This window comes from Zonotrichia albicollis, unplaced genomic scaffold, assembly GCF_047830755.1.
Source record: "Zonotrichia albicollis isolate bZonAlb1 unplaced genomic scaffold, bZonAlb1.hap1 Scaffold_257, whole genome shotgun sequence".
In the NCBI taxonomy this organism is placed as follows: domain Eukaryota; kingdom Metazoa; phylum Chordata; class Aves; order Passeriformes; family Passerellidae; genus Zonotrichia; species Zonotrichia albicollis.
Genome location: NW_027428429.1, coordinates 1,100,904 through 1,126,448, shown reverse-complemented (window position 1 = coordinate 1,126,448; position 25,545 = coordinate 1,100,904). Strand labels below are relative to the sequence as shown.

Below are 25,545 nucleotides of genomic sequence, written 5' to 3'. Positions count from 1 at the left end.
GTATCTCAAGGCATTAATGAGCCTCACTGAGTGTCAGTACAAAGCTCTCAAGGGATTCGTTAAAGCGAACAACTGGGGCCATGACTGCACAAACCTCTCACAGAGTCTGTATCAGAAGGGAAATACCAAGTTGCTTGAAATAACTGAAATACCTTGAAGCATTAATGAGCCCCACTGAGTGTTGTTACTCACAAAGCCTCTCCAGGGACTAATTAAAGCAGATAATTGGAGGCCATAGTTGCACAGACCTCTCAGAGACTCCAAGGCAAAAGCCAAACCCAAAGTCCTTTGAAAAACCTGCAGTCCCTGCAGGGAGCATGAAGGAGCCCCCAGGGCCATTCCTGAGCAAGGCTCCCCAGGGACTCCTTCCAGCAGATCCTTGAGGCCACTGGGATGTGGGCTAGGGGGAGATGCTGAGGGTAGGACAATCGGTTGACAGTGCCCAGCCTGGCTGGGGCTGTGCCAGAAGGCCCCAGGGCCTCAGAACAAGGTGTCTCCTCACAGCCCTTGGTGGCACAGACCCTGCTGCTGTGGCCCAGGGCACCAAGACTTGGCTTCTCTTTGTCCCCACCTGTCATCACTGCCTCCAGTTCTCTGCTCTGCCTGGGGCCTGGGGACACTTTCTCAGTTGTGTTCCTCAGTGGGACCCATTAAAAGTCCAAGAAAGTTTGGAGTTGGATTCTGACTTGGAGTTCTGGAGATTTTTCTTCAGCTCCCTCTCAGGGACTGATGTTCAGGGCCTGAGCACAAAGCCCCAGAGGCTCATTAAAGTCCTTGTGCTGTGTCTGTGCTGCTGAGCTGGGCTGGGCTCCTGGCACAGAGGCAGCTCCTGGTAACCAAGAAAAGCTTCAAAAGCACATTTCTCTTGATGAGCAGCTCTTCTGCCTGCCCAGCAGGGCTGGGGCACTGCCTGCAGCCACCCCAGGCACAGCACAGAGGCACAGAGAGCTTCAATCAGTCAGGGCTGGGAAGGTGCTGAGAAGTGCCTGGGGCACAATCACTGCCAGCCCTTGGCACAGGAACCTCTGGCTGCAGGACAATGCAGCTGCAGCTCCTGGAGTGATCTCCTAAAGCTGGAACATCCCAATGCCTACAGACCCTGTGAGTACATTCTCTGATTGTCTCTTGTGCAGAGCAGCCAGGGGTGCCCAGGGCTGTCGTGCAGAGCAGGGTCCTGCAGCCCAGGGTGCTGTGCTGGGGCAGGGACTCTGCTGCCTGCCAGGGACAGCTCTCAGCCAGCCCTGGCAGCTGCTCCCAGCGCTGGGGGACAAGATTTGGGTGGGAGGAGACAGCTGGTAAGGCTTGGAATTGTTCTCCTTGTGTGGTGATTATGCTGCATTGTTCAGGACTGCGTGGCATTTAACTGCAGAACTTTTCCAAGCAGGTTATACAGGGAGCAGAGCAAGGCAGGGGCTGCATAAAAGGGAAAAATTTATCAGTCTACTGCTGTGGGTTGCCTGGATGGGAAATTTCACATAGATATTAATCTCTTAGTTCATGTTTAGAAAAATAAAAAAATGTTAGATCTGAATAAAGCAGGCAGTGACAGAAATCAGCACAGGGTCCCTCACAGGCAGCAACAGTGTTGCTTTTCCAGCCTGCTCAGGGTTGCCCTGATGTTGCCATCAGAGCCTGCAGAGCCAGAGCTGCCCCTGGAAAGTGCCTGAGCTGGGAGGGGTCTGCAGGGCAGAGCTGAGCTCCCAGGGCTGGGTTGGGCTCTGGCAGCACTGGCAGGGCCCAGCCCTGGGCACAGGGAAGCAGCTGCTGGCAGGGACAGCTCCAGGCAGCAGAGCCCTGGGCGGGCAGTGGGGAGAAAGTGCCCCAAGATGTGCTGGGATATTTAAAGTCCTCTCCAAACCCAACTATTCCATCGTTACTTTTTTTTACAGATCCCCATGCCAAGACACAGCAAATGTCCAACAGCAGCTCCATCGGGCACTTCCTCCTGCTAGCATTGGCAGACACACGGCAGCTGCAGCTCCTGCACTTCTGCCTCTTGCTGGGCATCTCCCTAGCTGCCCTCCTGGGCAACGGCCTCATCATCAGCGCCGTAGCCTGCAGCAGCCACCTGCACACGCCCATGTTCTTCTTCCTGCTCAACCTGGCCCTCTCTGACCTGGGCTCCATCTGCACCACTGTCCCCAAAGCCATGCACAATTCCCTCTGGGACACCAGGAACATCTCCCACACAGGATGTGCTGCTCAACTCTTCTTTTTTGTGTTCTTCATTTCAGCAGAGTTTTCACTCCTGACCATCATGTGTTACGACCGCTACGTGTCCATCTGCAAACCCCTGCACTACGGGACCCTCCTGGGCAGCAGAGCTTGTGCCCACATGGCAGCAGCTGCCTGGGCCAGTGCCTTTCTCAATGCTCTCATGCACACAGCCAATACATTTTCCCTGCCCCTGTGCCATGGCAATGCCCTGGGCCAGTTCTTCTGTGAAATTCCCCAGATCCTCAAGCTTTCCTGCTCCCACTCCAAACTCAGGGAACTGGGGTTTCTTTCTGTTAGCTCCTCTTTATCATTGTGTTGTTTTGTGTTCATTGTTTTCTCCTATGTTCAGATCTTCAGGGCTGTGCTGAGGATCCCCTCTGAGCAGGGACGGCACAAAGCCTTTTCCACCTGCCTCCCTCACCTGGCTGTTGTCTCCCTGTTTATCAGCACTGGCATATTTGCCAACCTAAAGTCCTCCTCCATCTCGTCCCCATCCCTGGATCTGGCCCTGTCATTTCTGTACTTGGTGGTGCCTCCAGCCCTGAACCCCCTCATCTACAGCCTGAGGAACCAGGAGCTCAAGGCTGCAGTGTGGAGACTGATCACTGGATGGTTTCAGAAACATTAAACTGTTGGCCAATTTCTGCAAACCACTTTTAATACAAGTTATCTTTTATAGTTCTTCTTTGTTTCCTTTTGGGGGTTGTTTTCTTTGTTTTACTTTTTAAGTATTGTCCACAAATAAACATCATTATTTATGCCATTTCTCATTTTGTTTCTTTGCACCCTCCCTGTGACAAGAGACTGTGTCAATGAGGGGCTGTGCTCTCAGTGTCTTTAAATCAACTACAGGATCTCCCAGCAGAGTTTTCTGCAGAGATGCCCTTTTGTTGCCTTCTCTGGAGCAGCAGCAGCAATGTCTGTGTGCAGAGCTGGGGGCAGATCAGTGCTGGCCCAGCAGCTGTGCCCAGCAGCAGCAGCACTTGGTGTTGCCAGTGCTGCTGCCGTGGCCCTGCCCCGCTGCCCTGGTGGCCCTGGTGTTGCTGCAGGGCCTGAGTGCTCTCGGGGCCGGGCACAGCCCTGGGGGTGGCAGTGCCGGGGCTGCAGCAGGGACAGGCCATGGGCACTGCTGGGGCAGCGCTGACGCCTCAGCCCAGGGCCTGGGGGCTCCAGGCTCCTTGCCCACGCTCTCTCAAGAACACACCCAGGCCAATGCTCAGCACAGAAAAGCCCCGTGAGCAGCCCCAGGTTGGCCGTGGGCAGGCTGGTGGCAAACAGCATGGCTGGGGCTCTGCAAGGGCCCTGGGGCAGAAAGGAAGGAGCAGCAGAGCAGGGGCTGATCCATCCCCAGTGCGCTGCACAGCCCAGGGCAGCGTCCCAGAGTGTCCTCATGGAGCTGCCAACAACATCCCCCTCTGCAGCCCTGGCCTCTCCCCCAGCTCACACAGGTGCCCCATCCTTGCAGGCACAGACACAGCAGCACTGGCTCAGCACCCCCTGTTTGCATTGCACAGAGCAGGGGGAGCATCCCCATGCTGTTGGTGTGGGGACATGAACCTGAGGGAGCACAAATGCCATCAGCCCCTGGGGCCAGCAAGGGCTGGGGGACACCAGGGAAACCACTCAGCTTTGTCCTGGCCTCTGCAGTCAGCCAGAAAGTTTGTTCCCGTCAGCTGGGAGTTTCCTGTCCCACTGCAGATGCTGTTTCTCAGAGCCAGGGCTGCCTGGCAGCCACCGCCAAACTGCCCCAAGCATTCACTTGGCTTCACCTTTGTTTTCTTTCAGTTATGTTTGCCCAATTATCCCATCATTAAAAGGCCAAACAATATTAAAAGTAGTAACAATTTTAATTAAATAGTTTAGAAAATATATAAACAAAGGATAATTTGGTTCAAATAATAGCGCATAAGCAAAAACAACCGCGGGATACGGAGTGCAGGGTTCTTGACCCTTGCCACTTCGCGTACAAGCTTGGCAATTGAAAATCACCCCTTATATGCCATGTGTCAATGCCATCTCCTCCCATTTTTGGTTCGTCACTTTTCTGTCTCCGCCTTCATTACCACCTTTACCACGCATGCGCCACCACTTGGTTTGGTGGTCGCACAAGTCTTTGGGGATCATCACTGATGAAGGCTCTGTAGTGTTCTACGTTGTCCTTTAATTCACCTTTGGGTTACACATGCGCACCAAGCCAGTACAATGTAAGCCAAGACTAACATATACTGCATCTACATATCAAAGCAATAAGTCCTTTATAATTAGCATTTTCTTGGACCCAACCAGTTTCTTGGTCATTTTTAGCGACTGTATCTTCAGCTTCTTTCCTGTGGTCCTTGAAAACATCTGCTTGGAAGGGGAGGGTGGGTGGAGCCCCTCCTTTTCCTCTCTTCTTTGGCATTACAACTTTTAACTATTAACTGTTTTATTATTCTCAAATATTAATTACTGTATCAATATTGATTACTGTTTCAATTTTTATCCGCACGAATCATACCTATTTATCACAAATCCCCTATTTCTCTTTTTGATCATTATGACTCGTGCTGTATTTAAAAAGCTGTACCTTGATATCTTTTCTATTTTTCAAAATTTTGGTTTTCTCGTTGTCTCTTTCCAGCTTCAAACTTTTCTAGCATTTCTATTACTGCTTCGAGTCTTTTCACACTGTCTTTCAAGTTTCGTTAGCATTTTTTGGTCTATTTAAATCTTTTTAGGTCCTTGTTCTTTAACAGGGGTTGATTTAGCTTTTAAAACCATTACAGACCTTGGTTTTCCTTTTTCTGCTGATTCTGAATCTAGAGACATTTTTTTAATCTGCATCTCCTGAATCATGGAATGAATTAACCTAAAAAAACACAGAAGTCCCAGAATTGAGCATAACAATATGAACTCTAACTTTTTCCTCCAAACACTTCCAAAGAGGTTATCCCACCAATTTGTTTTAAAGATTGAATTCCACTTCTGTACCGGCACATGAGCCACTCTTTTAATTTTCTCTGCAAGTTCAGTGATAGTTTCCCCATAATTATCAATTTTTACACAGCACTCAAGTTCATTAAATCTTCCACAAACTCCTCCTTTTTCTGCTAACAGATAGTGTAGGGCTATCCTGTTTTGATACACAAACGCCCGCATCTGTGTATATTGCCTGGCCAACATTTTAAAGGCATCAGAGGTGTGATTTGACACCACCTCCACTACTGCTTGCAGCCTTATTAATCTATTCAACAGATAAACTTGGGTCCTATATCCCTATGACCCATCCTGAGCCCATGTTGCTGGGTCATAATATGCTACAATTTGTTTTCCAGGCCATTGGTCCTCCCCCCAGTTTTGATTTCCTCCTGCTGTTGGAAAATTTAAATTAAAATCTCTTTTATTCCACTGCAGGGTTTCATACAGTGGAGTTCCTAGCACATTGCTCCTAGACCTCAGTAGAACAAAGAAGGAGGGTTGTATTCTCCCCAAAGTACAGGTTCTTCCCCATTTTTGAGGTAACTCACTGTATGCTCGTTGCCCACAAATCCAATATATCCCATCTGAGGCTTTCCATTTCTTATCAGTTTTCTCCAGTTGTTCCCAATAAGACCTCAGGCTGTCGATGGATTGGTAGGGGTTAGCTCCAGGACTTTTGTACCAGCATAAATTAATCTGTTTATTCCATTCAAAATTTATTTCTTTTCGTGGTCCCCAACATCCAGCGGGGTTTTCTGGTTGCCAAGTTTTTAAACGATTATCCATATTAACCACCAGTGTGGATTTACAAGGAGTTTGCCCTACTATTTTATTAAATTTCTTTCCTTCTCGAGTTTTACAAAAAATTCCAATTACTTGATGGCATAAAATCCATCCTTCAGGTCTCTTCAATGTTCCAGAAATTTGGGTGTGGTTCCACTTTAAAAATTGCTCTGGAGCTAAGCTCTCACCTCTCCATGGCCATCTTTCAGCCATTTTTAGACCTCCACAAATCCCACATGTGAATAATTCCAATTCTGTAGCAATCCTTTGCATCAATCCCACAAACAGATTCTTATTCAAGGCTGGCAAATCCCAATCTTTGTAATACTGTTTTAGCTGTTTATACAATTCAGCCAATTCTGTTGACTCTTTTCTCCTGTTCTTTTCTCTATTTCCCTTTATTTCTTTTTTTTGTTTTATTTTCTCTTTCAATTTTTGTTTTAGTGCCCGATTTCCCATGCCAATACTTGGATCCTTTCCATTATCATCTCTTTTAAAATAAATGCATCTTTCATATTGAGGACAAATTTGATCACCATGGGGATAAAGAGCTCGTCCATTATATCTCAAATTTTTCTCTACCCAATACATCTTTTCTTCCTTAATACAAACATCTATAACACTGCTGCGATTGTAGCAGGCAGAACTAACATACAGGTGTGTTACAAACACAGATTCCACCTTGTCCTTAATCCACACAGGTTGATTGCAATAGCCACAAATGTTGAAATTGCTGGGACTTGGTTTTTGCTCTGATTGCTTTTTCATTGCTGAAACTCTGTCCAGTGTGGCTCTCTGGCTTTGGCCAACTGCCAAGCGTACCAGAATGATCACAGTGAAAATAATCCTTAGGAAATCCACCTTTCTACCTTTCTCAAGGCCCCTTGTGTTGCAACAAAGGGCCGAGATGCCAGTCTTCTCGGTAGCAAAGGTAATATCCCGGGATCTAGTCACCGGTGCTTTTAGTTTCTTTGGTACCCATAGCCCCACAGAGTTTGCTTGTCTCCTTTTAAATGCCATTTCCCAGTTCTAGCTGGTTAAGAAGCAATAATTAAAACAAAAAGAACAGTGAAAAGATTAGGCCGGAATACCATAAACCTGTATTTTCCAAAATTTCAGGGATGTGCCAACCACAATAAGATTTTTCTAATTATTTTCTGCTTCAAGGGAGGGGAGTTCATTAAGTCACTGCCTCTGACAGGCAAACTCACAGCACTAATATGCTCCTGTAATGTGCCTATTATGTGGTATATAAACTTCTTTTCCACAACAACTATTAATTTTGAGACACTGGTCTATAATATTGTGAATTGCTCGTTCTCTTATTTGTGCTATAGCCAATAAAGCAAGAACCAATTGATCTAAGTTCTCTATTAATCCAATTGCTGCTGGAAGGCTCCCGTCTCCCAGTCTCAAAGGTATCCCAAAAAAAATCACTAGCAATGTGTTCTATAATTAGCTGACGAAATACATAACCATAGCAAAGCAAGCAAATTAATTGTCTGTCCTTCTCTTCTCTCTTAGTTACTTTCCACCATGAGTTAAAGCAGAGTGTGCAAACAATACATATCTGTGGATGACACCCTAAACCATGTTTATCGCACTCTCAACATTTTACTTGTCTCTGAGCTCTTTTAACAACAGGTGTTATCAATCTCAGTTTTTAAAATTGCAATTTTGTAATCAATTCTAATAATGTTGCTGGTGGGTGATCCTGGAGGAGATCTTCGATCTTTTTAGGCTGTTCCCACCAATTCAGAAAGTCTTTTTATTTTTTTTTTCCACTGCCTTCTTCTGCTTCTGAGATCAAGGGAATTGCGGTCCGCAGCCACTCCAGGATGCTTAGTTCCTTCTTAATAAATCAGGGTTAATATAAATCATGTTCTAACAATATTTCAGCTACTGTTTGAACTGTAGCCCAAGCTGCTGGAAATGCTTTAACCCACTGAGTTAATTGATCTATTATAACTAACAAATATTTTCACCGACCCACTTTAAGCAATTCTATAAAATCAACCTGGATTTTTAAAAATAGCTTGTAGGCTGTTTTGCATCTTCCAAAGGGAGGGCTTCTTAACACCTTCTTATTTACCTTTTAACATTTAAGACACCCCTGGGTAATTTATTTTCCAATTTCAAATACCCTTATACACCCATAAAATTTTAAAAAGTGATCACAAAAGGCCCTCTTTTCCCAGTGTGTCTGTCTATACAAGTTATCTAAAATCTAATGTGCCACTGGTTTTTGGCATCATAATCCTGCCATCAGGAAAAACTTCCTTTCCCTCCTTAAATGTTGCTCTTAATTTTCTTATAGCTGCCAATTTTGCTGGCGGAAGGGAAAGTGTCTCCTGCTGAATTTCTATTTTTTTTTTTTTTTTTCTTTATAAGGTCATGATTTTAGTATCTCCCTTTTTTTAAGGTCGCTCTTTTTGCTTCTTCATCAGCCAAATTATTTCTCTGACTCTAATATCCCTCCCTCTTTGGTGTTCCTTTACATGAACTACTGCTATTTTCTTTGAGCCTTTTAAAGATTCAAGTATCTGAATTATCAATCCCCCGTGTATTAACCCTTTCCTTTGAGTGTTTATAAGTCCCATTTCCTTCCAAATTTTTCTAAAAACATGTACTATAATAAAAGCATATTTGGAGTCTGTATAAATAGTCCCTTCTTGCCTTTTTAGTATTAAAATGCACAGAGTAATACATAAAATTCACAGGCTTGTGTTGACCAGGAGGGACTAAGGGGATCAGACTCCTTCACCCTAAACTTTTTCCCACTTCACCTGAATGCCGACCCGTGTCATTAATTTCTAGATTATCTTCTTCAGTTAAAGAATAAATTTTAAGTTTTCCTTCACAGGGTTTTATCTGTAAATTTAAGGCTATTATTAGATCTCTGCCTAACATATTATTCTCGGCCTCTGGTATCAGCAATAAATCATTTGCTCCAAATTTGTCATCTGTTTCAATTTGCACTCCTTTTATTACAGAAACAGGGAAAGCCTCTCCTGTAATTCTGATTACTGAAACTCGCTCACTACTTATCTCACATCCCTGGGGTAATTTTGTCACTGTCGACCAAGAAACTCCTGTATTGACTAAAAATACGACTTCTTCACTCTGAGGACCTACTCTTAGCTTTATTATCAAGGCCTCTTCTGGGTGTAATTTGGTCCTCTTCATTAAACAAAGCTCTTGCCCTCTCTGATTCTCATCAGAGTTTTCTCATCTTGCTGTTTCTTTCTGCAATTTTTTTGCAGGTGCCCCTTTTTATGACAATAAAAACAGGTGGGTCCCGCACCCTTCAAAGTGGGGCAAGAATTTTTTAAATGTCACTTCTCGTGGCAGGAAAAACACACAGGACCTGTATTCTTAAAAATGAATCCTGATGTTTGCTGTTTGTTTTTCCCTGCAGATTTTTCTGTATTCAAAGCTGCCAGCATTTCTTGAACTGCTGCCACCAAAATTCTGGCATCTGCTTTCTGCTTTTTCTCATTTCTCTTTACAAACACCCTTTGTGCTTCTCTCAGTAACTCTTGCAGTCCCCTGTCTTACCAATCTTCTAATTTTTCCAGCTTTTTCCTAATGTCACTGCAAGATCTGGTCACAAACTGAATTTTTAACAGAATCTGCCCTTCTGCAGTATTAATATCTATACCTGAATATAATTGCAAGTCTCTTTTTAATCTTTTTAAACATTTTGTCGGTGACTCATATTTTTTCTGATGCTCACTCAAACTTTTTCTTCATTATGTCCTTTAGGCACTGCCCTCTGAATTTCTTGATTTTCTTCCCTTCGGGATTCCCATTCATCCCAAAACCGCATTATCATCCCCAGTGGGCTGTCCTGAGGAACACTCCCCCCCTGAGAACCCCCCTCACGGCTCCTAGATACCTCAAACCACTGCGAATTTTTCACACAATCCGCAGCCCCTGGGTCAAGGAACTTACTCTTTCCCTGACCCATTTCTGGCGGCAACAAACTAAGAAATCCCCAGTAGCGGGAGAGTCTTAGTTTCCCACACTCACCCCGTGGCTCAACTCCTCACTCATTACTCTGTCACGCTGCCTTTTTAATCTACTTGTTCCACTCCTATGTCTCCCTCTGCAATCTACTTGTTCCACTCCTCTCTCTCCCTCTTAATCTATTAGCCACGTCCTCTCACCATTTAATCACGTACTAAATTGTCTGCTACCAACCCCTCCAAGGAAATTGAACCTATTCATTCACTCTCTCAGTCTCCCTACTGAGTCAATCCCTCCTGCCCAAGGACCTTCCCACAGGTGCCTGGACCAGGGATCTCCTCCTTCCCCCTGGGTCAAACCCTCCCGGGGTCCCCACTCATTCACTTTTCTTTCGCTTCCCTCCTTTTCCGGCCGGTCTCCTCACGGAGAACACGAAAACGCGGTACTGGGAGGTCCCAATCCCTTCAGGGGTCCGGGACTGCCCAGCCCCCGTCTCAAACGCTCCACACACACTCACACCCACATACAGCCGCCCCCCGACCCAAAACCTCGTGATACTCACAGCCTCCTTTTCTCACGAGGGTCTTCGTGCACAAAGCAGTTTTCTATGGGTACTCTCTCTCCTAAAGCCGGCACTCTGATGGGAGCCTCTCCTGCGCGCTTCCAATAACTAATTTGCTTATGCGTTATTGTAAAAAGAACTCTCTTTTTCCAAGGGAGAGTGGCCTAGCCTTGGGACCACCTAAAAGTCTGGTGGGGATCTCCTTCCCAGAAGCTGTCCACCTCCCCGGAGTTAAAAGAGACCCGGGTATCGGCACCAAAATTGTTATGTTTGCTCAATTATCCCATCATAAAAAGGCCAAACAATATTAAAAGTAGTAACAATTTTAATTAAATAGTTTAGAAAATATAAATAAGGGATAATTTGGTTCAAATAATAGCGCATAAGCAAAAACAACCGCGGGGTAAGGAGGGCAGGGTTCTTGACCCTTGCCACTTCACGTACAAGCTTGCCAAGTGAAAATCACCCCTTATATGCCATGTGTCAATGCCATCTCCTCCTATTTTCTGTTCGTCACTTTTCTGTCTCCGCCTTCATTACCACCTTTACCACGCATGCACCACCACTCGGTTTGGTGGTCGCACAAGTCTTTGGGGGTCGTCACTGATGAAGGCCCTGTAGTCTTCTTCGTTGTCCTTTAATTCACCTTTGGGTTACACATGTGCACCAAGCCAGTACAATGTAAGCCAAGACTAACATATCACTGCATTAACATATCAAAGCAATAAGTCCCTTATAATTAGCATTTTCTTGGACCCAACCAGGTTCTTAGTCATTTTTAGCAACTGTATCTTCAGCTTCTTTCCTGCGGTCCTTGAGAACATCTGCTGGGAAGGGGGGGATGGGTGGAGCCCCTCCTTTCCATTTCTTCTTTGGCATTACAACTTTAACTATTAACTGTTTTATTATTCTCAAATATTAATTACTGTATCAATATTGATTACTGTTTCAATTTTTATCAGCACGAATCATACCTATTTACCACAAAGACAATTGTGAGGCAAAAATGAAAGATTTTCCGGTAGACTCTCACACCCCCTGACTGCACTGCTCAGTGTGTGGAGCTGGCAGCTGCGCCCCTGCCCAGTGCTGCAGCCATGGGCACCAGTGTGGAATCCTCTGATTCATCCTCCTCAGGGAAATCCCCAGAGCCCTGCCTTGGAGAGAATTACCATAGAGTTCCCCCCACTCGGGTGGACAGAAAGATCTTCCTCATAGACTTTTACTGAACAGTGATACATCCCAGTTCCTTTCCCCATATGTGCCAGCTTCCCCTGGTTTCTCTTTTCCCTGTTTCCTCGCTGATTGGCCGGCCGTGTCTTCCCTGAAAGCCAATCCCACTTGTCCTGCCCTTTGTACCACCCCCATACCCTCTCGCACTTAAACCATGTGCAGAGCACATGGTCTGTCTTTTGCCTCTGGTTCCCCTTTGGTGTGTTGAAATAAACCTCGCTGGAACCGACCATATAAAAGGCCCTGGTGTCTCTCTTGGCTGAGCTAGCTGTGGTGAGTGTGGGGTGTGTGGACTTGACTGCCTTGCCTGAATGCTCACACAAGCAGCCTTTCCACAGCAACTGCTTATTGGGAAATAGGTAGCAGCAACCACCATCTAAACCCCACACTGCTACAGGCATTCCGCCCCCTGTCCTCTTTTCCTCTCATCCCCTCGGGACAGGTCTAGAGGTAGAAACTGCCTTAAAAAGGCACAGGAGTGCTAACTGCCTGATGCCATGTCCAGTTATTGCCCTGTCCCTTTCTCAAGCTGGTACTGGCCATATGTGCGAGACAGCCATAGAGAAGATGAACCTGGAATGCCATGGGAGGATACCACTGTTTAGGTTAGGCTGAGAGACTGGCACTATTCCCCATGGTTCTTTGCTTGGTAATGTTAATGTGCTGTTGTCAATCGACTGCTGTTCATCTCCAAGTTTCAGAAAGTTCTGTACTCCCCGTTCCTCCATTGGCTTTCTCTGAGACACCCCTGCCACTCTACTCCGCCATTGGTGTATCCCGTGTCACCCCACCTCAACTCCACCCCTGATTCCCTTCCCATTGGATAATTTGTACCCTGACCTCTCCTACCTTCCCCCAGTTATGTACCCTGGCTCCCCATGCTCCTGGCTCTTCTCCCCTGGTTCCCTTCAGCAGAGGTTGTGTTCCTGCTTGTTCCTGTTTCTCTCCTCACCATTAACTCACGCGGACCTCTGGATTTTCCCCCAATAAACCCTGCTGGATCTGCCATGCAAAGAGTCCTCTAATATTCTCTGGTGAGGCTTTGATTACACCATCTGGGCTCAGGCATCTGGTGGGCTGGGGGAATTCCTGAGGCAGCCGAAATGGAGATGCTTTTGGTACTGCAGGCACCCCGACAGCACTTGCCTGGGGAAGCTACTCTGGCCACCCACAGCCATGCCAGGCTGGGCTCTAACCAAACCCCTTTTTTTACACCGCTTTTCCTGAACTACCATCAACTTCTATTGGACAAGATGGCACTGGCCACATGGCCGGATCTCCCATTTTGAATGCTGTGGTGCGAGATTCTCCTGCCTTGGCCACTCAAAAAGGCATCTGGCATGGTCCTCTTCCATTCCCTTCCTCACCCCAACATCCAAGCCCTACCCCTGCAGCAGGTGCTGCCTCCGCATATCACAGACATCTTTTCATGAAAATCCTTTCCTTAGGATTTTTCCTCCTGAGAAGCTGTGAGGCCTCAGGAACAAAATGTAAATAGTGGTTATCTGCTGCTGTGGAATGCAACAGGCGGGTCTGTGATTGGTCTTATGTGGAAGTTTGGAATTAATGGCCAATCACAGCCCAGCTGGCTCAGACTCTCTGTCCCAGCCACAAACCTTTGTTGTTCATTCCATTCTATTCTTAGCTTAGCTAGCCTTCTGAGATTAAACCTTCTCTTCTATTCTTTTAGCATAGTTTTAATGTTATATATATAATAAAATAATAAATCAAGCTTTCTGAAATATGGAGTCAAATCCTCGTCTCTTCCTTCAACAGAAGACCCCTGTGACCACCGTCACATCCACGCTTTCCAGGCCTTCTGGGAAATGTTGCATTGTTCAGCCAGATTCCTGCACAGGAGGGATCTCCAGAAGAAGCTGACGGGGGATCATATCTGGAGATTCCGTGTTGTAAGGACGCCCTGCAAGCCCCAGCCTCAGGCTGGAGCCACCCCCTGAACGCGCTGCTCATTGTGTGTGGCCGGCAGCTGCACCCCTACTGAAGCCGTTCTCTGCCCTGGGCCACGCAGGCTCTACTCCAGGCTCCTGTGGGCCCCAGCTGGATGCCCATGGAGCCCTGGCCCAGCAGGTGCCACACGATGGTTTTGTCAGTGAAAATGTTCATTGACAAGTGAATGGAAAAGAGGTTTGGCAAAGGGAGGATTTGAATGGTTGCTTTTACAAACTCAATACTAACAAATCCATATAGGATGAGTTAAAACCCATGCACACTATCAGATTTTATAAATAGCGTAGAATGATAAAGTGGAGCAGCTGACAAAAGTCAGAAGGATATAAATTGATCCACAGCACACAATTTGATCAATGGTTACATTGTGAATTAGGGCACAATGGAAATTGTTCTTTGCAGCACAAACCTGAGGCTGGCAATTGCCCTGAAAGACGTGGAACGGTATTCTCACAGAGTGTTCCCAGTGCCAGCTGAGGCTTAAACAAAACCATCCAGACCTGACATGACCCCTACATGTCAAAAGTAACAAAACACTCTGGTCAACTGATAAGAAACTAATAAACTAAGCTGCAACCTGGGGAGTAACAGCTCTATACATTTACCATCAATGTTTTGGGCTGAGGTATCAGAGACATCTCCAGGTTCAGAGATGGCAGTAAATGCAGGGTTATTTATTATAGGCTTAGCTTTTGTAACGTTAATGTGCCTGGGGTGGGGAGAGGGATGAGTGTGTGTTCTTCCCCCCCCCGCCTCCTCCCCATTTTGTTGTTTCCCACAGGTGTTCAGTGGGGTTTCCTCCAATAGATTTGTCAGCAGAGGGAGTGAGACTGCTTTTAAAATGTTTTGCAAGAGTTGCAATCCATGAATTAAGCAGTTGAGTAGCTTTTATTTCAGGGTTTTAGCAGGCTTTTGCTACTCACCCTGGAGCAGTTCACCTTAGCAGTTTGCTCCTTTTATTCCAGTGACTTTCCTTTTGGACATGATCAAGTTCTGCAGCAAGCAATGCCACTGCCTAAAGCCTTTCTTAACAACCAATCACTTTTTTAATAACCAATCATCTTTTTAGTAGCCAATTTCTCCTTATCCTTTTTTTTTTTTCATCAAGTGCACCCCAGAGGTAGGGAGGCAACTACTACATTAACCAAGAAAGAATAACAAAATATTTTCCCCTGAAGTTTTCCTATAGCCCCCAGAGAAGAAGCTGCATGATAAATACCTAGGCTTGCATAGGGCCAACACCATCTCCACAAGGCAGCCGCTGCAGAATTGGCCTCACGATTAAAACTGCCAATTCTAGTTCTCCACAACAGACCACAGACTGGTGGAGTTGCAGAATTGGTTTCAGGACTGAAACCCGCCATGTCTGGCTTTTAGCAACAAAACACACAAAGCACAGGGGCATGGGTCCCCTCCAAACAGGAGCTTTTCAGCTCTGCACAAAACCCCACATAGACAAAGAATTAAACCCCTAAACCAAATTTTCATGATATCCACAATTCCTTCAGAGAAAGATGCTCTCAGACTTCCAAGCCTACAGAATAAACTACAATTCCCACAACCCCTTGAATAATTGAAGATATTTTTGAAAATTCTCCCACCTTAGGGATAAAATGTAAGGTGGATGGAGAGGCCCCTGTGTTTACTAGGAAACACACCTCCTCTCCATCTGAACCCACCTGAAAAGTTAACAAGGGCTCCGGTGTGGTGTGTCCCTGCTACAATGGGAGCTCCTGACACATCTAATAACCCATCTCCATTATCCCCTGGACTTCCTCCTCCTGAGGGTCCAGCTGTTTTTGTGAACATTCCCACTTCCAGTGTCCCTCTGCCCAGCACAGAGCACACTGATACTTTCCCAGCTGCTGGTTGGTTTGGCTCTCCCCTGCTGAGGAGGGAATGCTTCTGCCACTTCCTTGTAGCTGACCCTGTCCCTTCTATTATGGGGGACCACTTGGGTCCTGGGGCCCTCGGGGGCTGTAAAAATTCTGCCATCACCTTTGTCTTTGCTTTCTCCTTTTCAGCATCCCTTTTTACATACCCTTGTTGTATCTTTCTAAGCACTTTATCCAGGGACATATTCTGCCCTTCCTCTAGTCCTCCCTGATACTGCCAGTGGGTACTCATTTTCTGCAGCTCAAAGCCATTCATCTTTCCAGTGAACCAAAAAAAATCCTTAAAAGAAAATCCTAATCTTTCCACCAACATTCTGCATTTGCTGGATCTTCTTTCCTCCTTGTTCTCATTCTCTTTATTACACACCTTATACCAGAGCCAGTCCCTGTCCTGCCAAAGTGTCCAAACGTGGCCCCCAGGTTGTGATTCTCCTGCAGGGAACAAGAGGGCAGGGCTGTAATTTATTGGCCACTAAGTTATCTCTGCCAGTGGGAGGACTGACCTTTTTGGAATCTACTAATTTGTTCAGTTTCCTTTTGTGACACTGACTGGACTTTCATTCCATGAGGGCTTTTATTCCTTTAGAATTATGGTGTTATCATCCATTCACAGAAAAACATTTGCAAACCAATGGATGGCCATTTTTTTGCTTCTGTGTTACGTTTTCCAAAGTGACTCTCAGTGGTTGACATTAAGGAAAATGAGTTACTGCTTTGAGTTGGAAGCAAACTTGAAAATCTTTTAGGTTGTTACAAATGAATAAGGGGATAGTTGGCTCTCACAATTAAGAGATGAATATTATGTGTATGTTAAGAGAATTTTTATAGCTGTATAGTTGTGTTGTTTTTGCACGTTCTCTCCATAGTACTCTTTCCCTTCCCCCCTTATTGCTGTCACTAGTGGGGCATTTAGGGCAGGGAGAGCTTGATACCAGGAGGCAGAGCATGGCAACACCTGACCTCCAATCAAGATGTAAGAAAGTGACTTTCACCATTGGATGGCAGAGAAAGAGTTGACTGACAAAACTTTGGGAGGGGCTAAGGGTATAAAAGGCAGAGCATCCATTTTTGTAGATGAGCACGTGGGCTTTTGGTCATGGAGACTCCCAGTCCTGTAATTTTTCCTTATTCATACTTTGTTGTATTTTTGTTAAGGTTTAATAAGCCTTTAAAATTTTAAAAGTGAGCCTCGTTTCTCACAATGTTCTTAGGGCATCTCAATTAATTTAGGAATTATGCAGCTTTTTTGACCTACACGAGTTGAGCAATGAGAGGTAAAGGTTTCCTGAAGTGAGGATAATTTATTGTCTGATTCTTCTGTGTTTTCAAGGCAAAGATGTTTTTGTGGTGCAGCAAATTACTTAAATGAGAAAATCATTCCAGCATGGAGTAAGAGCTTCTGACAGAGACCAGCTGTTGCCAGCAGTTGCTCCAGGTGCTCCTGCCATCAGCCCCCAAGGCACGTGGCCTTTGGCTCCTTCTGGCACAGAAGCCCCCGGGGGCACAGGTCTCTGGGGCAGGAGACGGGCACCAGCGCTGCCAGGGCTCAGGGGGTGGCAGCTCTGCTTGGCCGGGGACTCTGCCACACCTGCTGATGTCAGCGCTCCCCGGGCCCCAGGCCTCAGAGCAGCATTCGTGCCCGGGCCCACGTGTTCCTTGTGCGTGTCACACCGGCAGCTTTAGGACGGCCACGGGCCGGGACGTGTCCCAAGGAGGCCGTGCCAGCTTCCCTGCAAGGCCCCGTGCCCTTCCCAGAACGGCTGCGTCAGCAGCCCTGGGGGCTCCTTCTGCTGCCCTGAGCCCACTGAGCATGGCAGCGTTTGCTGATGCTCTGAGTACTTCTTAAAGATCCTGTGGGGCTGCCTTGGACCCCTGGGGCCAGCCATTCCTTCCAACCTGGGCCACTTTGGGTAAGCTAGGTGTGGCCTCAAGGCAGGCGGCAGTGTGTGCAAGGGCCCTCGGTGACACGGTGCCGCACCGTCACTGTGACATGGAACGGGTGTCCAAGGGCCCTTTGTGACACGTGGGAAATAGAAGCTTGGCTGGGTGCTCGGAGGACACGACGGGACAGGACGGGACAAGAGCGGTGCCGTGAAGAGGTCCCTGCACAGCGCGCTCGTTCCCGTCTCACCCAGAGCTTTTCTGTAGCATTATTTCTGCAGCTGTCCTCGAGGCCAGACTGCAGGACTTGGTGACTTGGAACTTTTCGAGGCATCTCCCGTTCCTGCGGCCAGTGCCATCAAGTCCAGACCGTGGGATTTCATTACCTGAATCGTTAACGAGGAGTCTCCTGTCATTGTGGCAGGAGCCCTAAAGACCAAAGTGCAGAACTTCGTGTCCTGCAGCTGTCCTGGGGCTTCTCTGTTGCAGGTGCCTTGAAGGCACAACTGCAATCTTTGACTAGGCGATATCCTGAGGTATCTCTCTAGAAGGTGACGTCAAGGCCAGGTCGTGGAATGGCGGGCAGATTCCTCGGCCTGTTCCAATTGTTCAGGGGGAAAAAAACTAAAGACCCTGGAGCTGCCCCAGCACAACAGCCTGAAGATCCGGAGCAGATCCAGCCACTGAAGGATGGTGAGTGGCAGAGCTGGGCCACAGGGCTGATGGCTGCAGCCAGCTTGGCCCCATCCCATCCCATCCCATCCCATCCCATCCCATCCCATCCCATCCCATCCCATCCCATCCCATCCCCTCCCCTGGGGACACGCCCATGGACAGGACGGAACAGGGGCAGGGCAGACACCCCGCAGTGGCTGTGCTCCATCCCCTCGGCCATCCCGGGGCTCTCCCTGCCTGGCCAGCACAGGGCTGGGCTGTCCTCTCTGGCTTCTCCTGCAGCCCCTCAGCTCTGACTGCGCTCGCTCTTTGCCAGATGCAGCCCTGGACAAGACACAAGAGCAGGAACCCAGTCACTTGCACAAAACCTTGAAGGTACCTGCAGCCACCCCCACCTGGGCTGGGCCTGCTGTCCCTGCTCAGCCGAGCACCACGCTTGGAGCACGCCACGGAGCATCCCTGGCTTCCCTGTCCTTTATTCTTCTGCAGAGGTTCCGGAAATTCCTGCGCATTCGGCATAGAAAAGCCAGAAGCAAAGCAGCTGAGGGCACAGCCGAGCCTGACTCGGGGCTGACCCAGCTCCAGGCAGAGCCTGATGTCAGCCCAGATTCAGCTGAGCACTCTCAAGACTTTGACACCTCAGTGACTGAAAGGTGGGCAAAGGCTCTTCTCACAGCAATGACCGAGGATGTGGTCATCAGAAACTCTGACACTGAAGAGACTGAGGGCATCTCAAATACTGACAGCACGCCCACTCCCACTGGGATTCCTGCTCCCACTATGGATTTTTTTGAGGACAGTGCTGTTCCTTCTCAGCAGCAGGTAAGCAGCCTGGGGCTAGGCCTGGAGGCTTTCGAGGATCGGGTGTCCCCTCAAGCCATGGTCACTGGGGCCCCTCAGCATTTGAGACGAGCATAGTGTGGTGGGAAGTGAAGCACTTAGTGGGGGAAGTTGCTCCCTTGGACAGCGCTCCAATCTTCCCCATGCCTCCTCCAGGTGCCAGCCATTGTAAGGGGCATTCACCAGAGTCTACAGTCCCATCTCACTGTGGAGGCCAGGCTGCAAATTGACATTGTGAGGATGGCTGAAGAACACCCTGCTGACGTCGTGCTGACCCTCCTGCACTGTGCCCCAACGTGTGACAGGTACGGGGCCCACGTGCCTGCACAGCTCAGGGCTCACCAGCCTTTAGGGCCCATGGCCCTGCACAGCCTGTGCTATGGGCTCTGCCAGACAGGCACAGAGGTGCAGGACCCTGGGGCCTCTCTGTTTGCCAAGCCTGCTGCCAATGCTCCCTCCCTGCCCCTCAGGGCACCGGGGCTCTGTCACCTGGGCCCCCACAGCTGCACAGGGCATGGTCCTGGGACTGAGATGCCCCTGACACAGAGCTCTGATCCCACAGAGCTGCTGCAATGATTTGGAGAACCATAGGGTCATCGGGACCAGCCGTGGAGAAAGTGCTGCCAACACTGCTCTGCGTAATGGAGGATTGGCCACTGCACAGCGCATGCACCTCTGATGGGGACAACAAGGACATTTTTGCCCTGGCTGTGAGTTTCTGGGCCCATGCTCACCCCCAGGACGCCTCTCCAGCAGCTCTCTATCCTCTCCATACCTCAGGCACTGGGCTGAACCCTGAGCTAGGGGCAGGCTCAGGGGGCACCAGGCCTGCTGCTCCTCCTGCGTCTGCCCTTGGGCCCTGCCCCATGGACACCTCAGCGCTGAGCACTGTCTTGGGCTGCTTCTTTCGCAGGCAACTCTGGTGATCTGGGTGATTGTGCCTGCGTGCCACAAGTCAATGATTCCTTATTCTGGACACCTCTTTGTGGTTCTGCTCTTCCATATTGTCATCACCACACAGCAGATACCACCAGAGGAAGTTGATACCTTCTGGAGAGCATGTCAGGAGGAACACCGCCTTCCCAGCAAGCCCAACAGGTCCCAGTCCTCCCGTCCTTCCCATGCCCCTGTAGCCAGTGCCAGTGCTCCCAGTGTGACCTGGGCTTTGCTCGGCACACAGGTTTGCAGTGCAGGCCATGAAGGCTCTGCTGTGCCGACTGCGGTGTTACAATGAGGTGGTGGCTATGGAGCGCAAGCATGCTTGGAAGATGCTGCTGTGTGCTGATACCCAGCACTATGCCATGGGTCTGCTGGCCAGGTGAGACCCCCTTCTCCCCACTGCCCCCGACATTTGTGCCCTGTGCCCCACTCAGTATCTGTGGTCATGGGCCAGAGAGCCTCATCACTGAGGGACAGCCAAGTGGACGGGAAAAGGCTGGGAGAGGAAGGTGTCCAGACTGAGCTGCCTCATAAAGCACCTACATCCCTTCCAGGGATGCTGGGGAAAGACCAGAAATCTGTGAGTCATTCCTGGGAGAGGTTTAGCACCCTCACCTCAGGGTCTTGGTGTCTTTTTTTCCCCCTTCCAGGGAGATGTTCCGTATCTTTATCCCGTTGTGTTCCCTCATTGCAATCCATCTAGTCAAGCGGCTGCACAGGGAGGAGCCACGTTGGGATCTGCCCTTCCTGGCATTCCTTGTGGAGGTGAGCCTGGTGGCCAGCGCTGCCTGGCTGAGCTGCCTCCCAGCTCTGTGCCCTCTCACAGCCACAGCTGCCTGGGACGGTGCCCATGCCCTGTGCTGCTGCCTGACCCCAGCCCTGTGTGGCTCGGGGCTCCTGCCGGCCAGCTCCCTTGTTAATGCCCTGTGCCTTTCAGGTCTTTCAGAGCCTAGATTTGAGGAAATGTGGTGACAGGATACTGGAGATCATGTCAAGGTACCTGCAGAGTGAGTGCAGGGAGCGCCGTCGCCTGGCACTCAGAGGCCTCATGGTGCTCAGCAAGGATCCCTTGAGGGTGAGAAGGGGGCAGCGGCTGAAGTTGTATGAGCAGTGTGGGGCTGGGGAATGCAGTTCATTTGGCTTGGCTGGGCTTCAGCAGCTGAGGCAGCTGCTCCCAGCTCTCCTGCCTCACCTGCCCCAGTGCTTTGGGTGAGGCCTTTGGCCTGTGGGCCCTGCAGCCGCAGGGTGGCCTTGCAGTGCCAGGGCAGTGTTGGCAGTGTAGCCATCCATGGCTTCCCAGCACAGCCTTGTGTTCCACACAGGCCAGAAGAATGTGCAGTCTGTCTAAAAACCTTGTGGAGCTGCTGGGTGATGCAGATGAATATGTTGTCACCATGACTCTCTCTGTGCTCACAAATATACTTGAGAATGAACACATCCGGATATCGTGCACCACTGCCCCGAAGCTGGCTGAGGCACTCCTGCCGCTCTTTGACAGTGTAAGGCTCTGTGCCCCCAGCCATGGGCACTGGTTGCTGCCCAGAAATTTTGTGGATTTTCAGGCCTTTGCCCAGATGGGCTTGGAGCAGTTGGTGCTGAGGGATTTTCCTTTTTTCCAGGACGACATCCATATGCAGCTGCTCTCCCTAAATCTCTTCTTCAAGGTGATGGACTTGGTAGTGAATAAAAGAAAAAAAACTCTGAAGAAGATTGTGAGCCAGAGCCTGCTGCCACTCTTCTTTCATTGCCATGATGAGAATAAGCGTGTGGCAAAGGTGAGGTTTTGAGTTACACTGGTGCATCCCTGGAAAGGGGTCTCAGATGTCTCCTGGTTGGCTTCTCCCAGGCTCCAGCCTCTGGCTCCTGGCCTTGGCACAGGGATGCAAATCCTTTTCTTTGGGCTGTGGTAGCAGCTCCACATCTGTGCTCCTCTCCAGGCCTCTTGGGAAACGCTGCTTCGTGTGGTAAGGTTCCTCAGGAGAAGAAAGCTCAAGAAGCTACTTGAGAGGGAGAAGATGTTGAAGTTTGCCAACTGCCTGGTAAGGAGGGCCTGGAAGCCCTACCCTCAGCCTGGAGAAGGCCCGTGAGGGCGGTGCTCAGTGTGCGGGGCTGGCAGCTGTGCCCCTGCCCGCTGCTGCAGCCAGAGGCCGCGCGGGCTCTTCTCCAGGCTCCCGTGGGCCCGAGCCGGGTGCCCATGGAGCCCTGGCCCAGCGGGGCTGCGGGCCGGCACCGCGGCTCCCCGGGCAGCAGCCGGCCCTCTGCCCCCTCCCCTCGGGAGCCCTTGGCCAGCGGCTGCGGGCCGCGCCTCAGGGCTGTGCGGGCAGGGGAGGCCGGCGATGGGCGCAGGCGGCGCCCGGCCCAGGGGCTGAGCCCGCGCCAACCCTTGCCTCCTGCCGCTCTCTCCAGCTGGCAGAGGAGAGGAGCCGAGCGGCCGAGCACCTGCGCCGGGCCCTGCGCTACCTGGAGAGCCCACAGGAGCCCCTGCGAGAGGCGGCCGTCAGGTTCATGGGTGAGCCCCGAGCCCGGGCTCCTCCCCGGCCCGGCCCGCCACAGCTCGGCCCCAGCCCCGCCTGCTGCCCCGGCAGCGCCGCTGGGAGGGAGCTGTGCCGCTGGGGCCGTGACAGTCTCTGTGTTCACAGGGTCCGCCAAGGTACTCATGAGGGGCCAGAAGGAAGAGCTCGAGGTCCTCAATGAGGGTGAGTGCCGGAGCGGGCTGACAGCGGGAGCTGGCGAGAGGAGCTGCAAGCCCTTGCCCGGCTGTGGCAGGCTTCGCTCCTTGTGCGGACGAGGGGTGGCATGGGCAGAGCACACAGAGATTTCAGGGAGACAGGCCGGGGCTTTCGTGGGCAGCCCTTTGCGGCTGATCCTGCTGACCCCTCCTCTCTTGTGGCCGATCCAAGAGCTGACTTGGACAATCTTGGCGCGAGGTTCTCCTAGAATTCCTGCAGATGTGGGCTCTGACTGAGGCCGTCCTCTTCTCTGTTCCAGCCATTCACACCCAGAGGAAAGGCAGTTTGTCCCACTGTAGCAGAAATATTCAAGCCCAGTTTACCAGCAGAGCTGAAGAATTAACTTCATCTTAAGGATCCAGTGAATCAGTGAAGTAAGAATAGCACCAGAACACGCTGAAGAGGACGCCATCTCCCATTGCCACTGGAGTTCCAGACACAGCTGATGATTGGCACAGCTGAGCTTGTTGGACGCTTGTGTGGCTTCAGCCCTCCCGCTGCCTGTAGATAGCTACCTCCCTCCAGCTCTCACACCGTGTCCATCCCCTTTGGTTCCATTCTAGTTAATCCCTTTGCTTCGCCTTCCATTAATAAACATTTTGGCTTTTTCACTTTGCCTGCTCCTGTGTGTCAGGACCAAAGTCGTGTCTAAGGCCTTGCCATATTTGGTCCACTGTTGTGCACATCAACAAGATAACGAATAAAACCCAGTTCAAAAACGCTCCTGAAAAGGCAAGATCCCAATTTTAGCAGCTTTTTCCACCTCCACGTTGGAGGAATTCATGAGTCTGCTGGATAGGGAATGTTCATCCCAAATTTTCTGCCCACTTGTCTAGGAACACTCTAATGACAGCGCTGATGTGGTGATTCAGTCTTGTGAGGTTTTTGGGATATTTTTTGGAGGGGGGCTGGGATGGGAGGAGAGAACAGGACACAATCCAGATCCGGAAAATCCCATATAGCACTGGAAATGAGAAGAACTCGGTGGAAAGAAGCACAAAGGAACTGGAAGAAAAAAGAATTTTTAAGAAGGAAAAATGGGAAAAATAAGGATAAAATTCCAAATGAGTCCACTTGTAAAGAATAACCTCAAAGTGTAATAGGAGAAATTCCAGCACAACAGGTTACCAGGGCCTAGGAGGGCCCAATTTTTTTTATTTTATTTAGGAACATTTTAGAGGTGTTTTTAAAATGTTACTGGATTTTTTTCTAAGAGAATCCTACTTTTCCTTTTTGAATGGACGGGAAGTTTCCTCCTGTTCATACTGTGGTGGTTTGGGCCATCATCATTCCTGAATTAAAAAATCAAAAAAACAGGAAAAGGATTTTTAAAAAAGAGAAATATTATTAATACTATCAATAATATTATTAATATTATTAAAAATAAAAATAGTAATAACAATTGTAATAAATAAGTTAACAAGATTCTGAATATTTCTTCTTTGTAGATTTTTTGGTGAATAAAAGTTTAGGGTTTTTCTTTACAATCCAAAAGATGATATTTTGCTATGTGTTATCCTGGAGATAAAAACTGCTTTGGTTTCTTGGGTTCTTTGGGATTGTTCCCTTGAGTTGCTGGGATTTTTTCTGGTTGAAAATTAAAAGGTGTAGAAAATTTTTAACAAAGGGGGACAGAAAGGAAAAAAGGGGGGGGAAGCACAGAAAAAAGTAAAAAACAAGGGGAAAATCTCTTAAAAATATAAAAAGCAAGCAAAAGAAGAAGTGCTTTGTTTCCAATGTGTGCCTGAGTGCCTTGATTTTACCATGTTTTTTGGTGTACTCGTGACTTGTAGAGTTCTCTGGGCAGGATGCTGAGCTTGGTGGAGATTGCGGAGCCGCCGAAGTCATTCCCAGTTTTCCTTGCCACCTGTAGTATCCGATGCCATCACACATGTGTCCGTTTTGCAGCACCAAAGGTGCCATTTTTATAAATTCCCAATGCCCAGAGTGACATGATTCCATGGGAATTTGTGAGCGGAACTGGGGGATTCGAAATTCCCGACACCCGGAATGCTGTTATTCCATGGATTGCCTGTGTTAAAGGGAAGTTGTGAGGGGAAGCAGGCGATTCTAAACTCCCAATGCCTAGAATGGTGTTATTCCATGGCATTCCAGTGTTGCCCACCAAATGCAACCCTGGACCATAAATCCAAATTTTGATCAATAAATCCAATTGTTCACCACCAAATCCAACCTTGGATCTTCAAGTCCAAACTCTTTCAGATTCAAACTTTGACCACCAGGGATGGCATGGCATAGCAGCTTCCTTCTTAACCTTTCCGAAGCAGCCGCTCTCTCCGGCTCCCGGAGGCGCAGAAGCGGCTTCTTCACGCAAAGACGATTGTGCCGGTCACAGTGCCCTCTGGAGCGTGGCTTCTGCCGAAAGGCACCGGGAGCGGTGCTTAGCCAAGGGGAGCTCCGTACCTTCGTCTTTAGCGTCTCTTGTCGTCTACATCTTAGCAAAAAGCTTTTCCACTAGGGCTGAAAAGGACAAACTGTGCCAGCACAGAAAACATCTCCCATCGTGTTCTAGAAATTGCACGGAGGTCTGCAGAGTGTTTGGCAAGAAGAAAAAGAAAGTTGTCCAAAACACGTTCCAATTGAATATTCATGTGATTGGAAAAGGCAGGAGAGTGGCAAGATACTGTTTTCTATCAGTTTGCAAGCTGCGCACACAATCCCAGTGTTGTGCAGCTTCATTCTTCACCTTTCCGAAGCTGCCGCTCTCTCCGGCTCCCGGAGGTGAAGGAGCACCTTCTTCGCGCAAAGGCGATTGTGCCGGTCACAGTGCTCTCTGGACGGCGGCTTCTGCCGAAATGTGCCCGGGAGCGGCACTTAGCTCAGTGGAGCTCCGTACTTTCCAATTCCATTTTTAATCTCGACAAACCAAATGATA

At 48.9% G+C, this 25,545-nt stretch overlaps 1 protein-coding gene across 1 annotated transcript; it reads left to right on the top strand.

Moving 5' to 3' along the window:
- Window positions 1–1,912: 1,912 nt before the first annotated feature.
- On the top strand, window positions 1,913–2,845 carry LOC141727876 (olfactory receptor 14J1-like). Its single transcript, XM_074534160.1, has one exon. It carries the CDS (start codon window positions 1,913–1,915, stop codon window positions 2,843–2,845), a length of 933 nt encoding a protein of 310 aa, XP_074390261.1.
- Window positions 2,846–25,545: the final 22,700 nt, after the last annotated feature.